This window comes from Buceros rhinoceros, unplaced genomic scaffold (genome assembly GCF_000710305.1).
Source record: "Buceros rhinoceros silvestris isolate BGI_N320 unplaced genomic scaffold, ASM71030v1 scaffold20867, whole genome shotgun sequence".
NCBI lineage: Eukaryota > Metazoa > Chordata > Aves > Bucerotiformes > Bucerotidae > Buceros > Buceros rhinoceros.
In genome coordinates this window covers 7,526-10,198 of record NW_010421824.1, presented here as the reverse complement: position 1 = coordinate 10,198, position 2,673 = coordinate 7,526, and the positions used below count along the sequence as shown (strand labels likewise).

Below are 2,673 nucleotides of genomic sequence, written 5' to 3'. Positions count from 1 at the left end.
CTGTGAGCTGGACGCTGCATGAACCGCAGTGTCAGAGAGCGTGAGGTACCGGGCCAAGGCCAGTCTGCGGAGGCTGTCACCAGACGTGGCCACAGCCTGGTGCCGTCCCACCAGTGGACTGGTGTCTGTAGTCTGAAACTGCCCTGGTTGTCTCTGTTGTTCCCCCCTTCGGTAGCCCCAGCAGGGAGATGAGGTGCTGAGCAGACGACTGGAGCGTACCTGTGCGGGGTCAGGGGGACGTCCTAGGGAGGAGGGTGCTGCTGAGGGAATCAGCAGGGGCGGTAGAATGTCAGCGGGGATCTTTGTGGCGTGAAGCGTAGAGCACCGGGAGAGTCTGGAAGAAGGAGGGGGCGTTCTCTGTGGGGTTGGGCGCCCGTCTGAGCTCCCTGCTTCTCTCCCTCAAGGCACATGGCCACGCACTCTGCGCAGAAGCCTCACCAGTGTATGTACTGCGAGAAGATGTTCCACCGGAAGGATCACCTCCGCAACCACCTGCAGACCCACGATCCCAACAAGGAGGCTCTGCACTGCCCCGAGTGCGGCAAGAACTACAACACCAAGCTGGGCTTCAGGCGACACCTGGCCATGCACGCGGCCGCCAGCGGCGACCTCAGCTGCAAGGTGTGTCTGCAGACCTTCGAAAGCACCCAGGTCCTGCTGGAGCACCTCAAAGCTCACTCGAGGCGAGCTTCTGGCGGGGCGAAGGAGAAGAAGCACCCGTGCGACCACTGCGACAGGCGCTTCTACACGCGGAAGGACGTGCGGAGGCACTTGGTGGTGCACACGGGGCGGAAGGACTTCTTGTGCCAGTACTGCGCGCAGAGGTTCGGGCGGAAGGACCACCTGACCAGGCACATGAAGAAAAGCCACTCCCAGGAACTGCTGAAGATTAAGACGGAGCCCGTCGACATGCTGGGTCTGCTGAGCTGCAGCTCGTCTGTGGCAGTGAAGGAGGAGCTGAGCCCCGTCCTGTGTATGGCCTCCAGAGACGTGATCGGGGGGAAGAGCTTCCCTGGCATGTTGCCCGTGGGCATGTACAGCACACACCTCCAAACCGTGCCCAGCTCAGGGATGCCCCATTCGCTGGTCCCTAATTCTCTTCCCATGGGAATGAGCTACCCCCTGGAGTCGTCTTCTCCCATCTCCTCCCCACCGCAACCTCCTCCAAAGTATCAGCTTGGATCTACCTCATATTTGCCTGAGAAACTACCCAAAGTCGAGGTGGACAGCTTTTTGTCAGACTTCCCTGGCAGCCTGTCTCTCTCCTCTGGTGAGCCTCAGTCCTCCTCGCCTCAGCCTCCCGCCCTGGATGAGGCTTTGCTTTCCAAGAGCCCTGCGAACCTCTCGGAGGCTCTCTGTGCTGCTAACATGGACTTCTCTCATCTTCTCGGCTTCCTCCCCCTAAACCTTCCTCCTTGCAACCCTCCAGTGTCGTCAGGGGGGTTGGTCATGGGCTACTCGCAGGGGGAGGCGCAGCCACTGCTTACCACTTTGCAACATCAACCTCAAGAATCTCCCGGAGCCGGGGCCTCGCTGAACTTTGGGCCCCTCCATTCGTTGCCCCCTGTCTTCACCTCCAGCTTGAGCACAACCACGCTGCCGCGGTTCCACCAGGCATTCCAATAAGCTGGACCCAGCGCTGGAGAACAGACCTTTCAGCCGCCCGTTGGTAGAGAGCCTTAAAACGCACAACTCTCGCTCCCCCTCGGGGCGCAGAAGCTTTGCAGAGCTGTTTAGACAGGAGGTTTCTGATCTCTGGAGGGAGCACTTGTAGACTGGACCAGCAGAGATCCCCGTGCGAGTCCCAGTCCTGTACAGCGAAGAGATTGCAGCTAATAGACTGGAGATATTTTATCTAATTTTTAATCTGTGAATCAGGAGCCGCGCTTAGCACTGACCTTCCCCCGGACCCTGGAGCGACGGTCCTCTCTGGGAAGGGACTGTCCCTGAGAAGGAGTTGAGGCTCTTTCATCGTGGGCTAGACGTTTCTGAAGAGTCCAACTTCCATTTCATGTTCTCACACTGCAGTCCTGGCCCAGCAGCCAGCCCCTCCCCAGGGAGGAGGAGGAGGAGGAGGAGGAAGGAGACACGCAGTGCGTGAAGCCAATGGGGAGGGCTGTCCTTCCCCTCTACCTCCCGTCCCGCTTCCTCCACCGAGCACCGCTTCCTCCACACCAGTGTTATGCAACAAGAGGGTTTATACCGAGAGCTCAGAGACGTCACCTCGTCCTTCGCGGAGCCGTTAGGTTCAGCTTGTTACAGTGAACATTGTTTACACAACACAAACCTGTTTCCGCCGTTACAAGAGTAGGAGGCACCGGAATACACTGGTTTGAGGGCTGGTGTAGCTACAACACTGTTTACACACCGAAGTCAGGTTGCACTGATTTCTCGTCATGTACCGTGTTCTTCCCCCATGGGGAAATACGCTGATTTCTGGACCACTTGGGCCGCTGTCGGCAGCAGCTCCCCGCGTTCTCTCTGCCTCTCCCCGCGTCAAGGGGAGGGAGCAGCTCGTGCAGCGTAGCGGGTTTGGTGGGGTACGGAGGGACCCTCCCCAGCCCCTCCTGCAGGCAGATGGATGGTGGCTCTGTGCTGGAAACCAAAGCGGGTGAAGGAGCGAGGTCAGGAGCTGGGGGCCGGTGGTGCTGACTCCTCTGGGGTGCGAACGGG

General features: G+C 59.4%; 1 protein-coding gene across 1 annotated transcript in view; it reads left to right on the top strand.

Annotated features, from left to right (window-relative positions):
* The window catches only part of PLAGL2 (pleiomorphic adenoma gene-like 2), a 2,455-nt gene extending 829 nt beyond the window's left edge, over positions 1 to 1,626 (top strand). Inside the window, exon 2 of the mRNA XM_010139831.1 lies at positions 405 to 1,626. Within this exon, the coding sequence (XP_010138133.1) occupies positions 405 to 1,626 (1,222 nt within the window). The remainder of the gene's footprint in view (positions 1 to 404) is intronic.
* Positions 1,627 to 2,673: the final 1,047 nt, after the last annotated feature.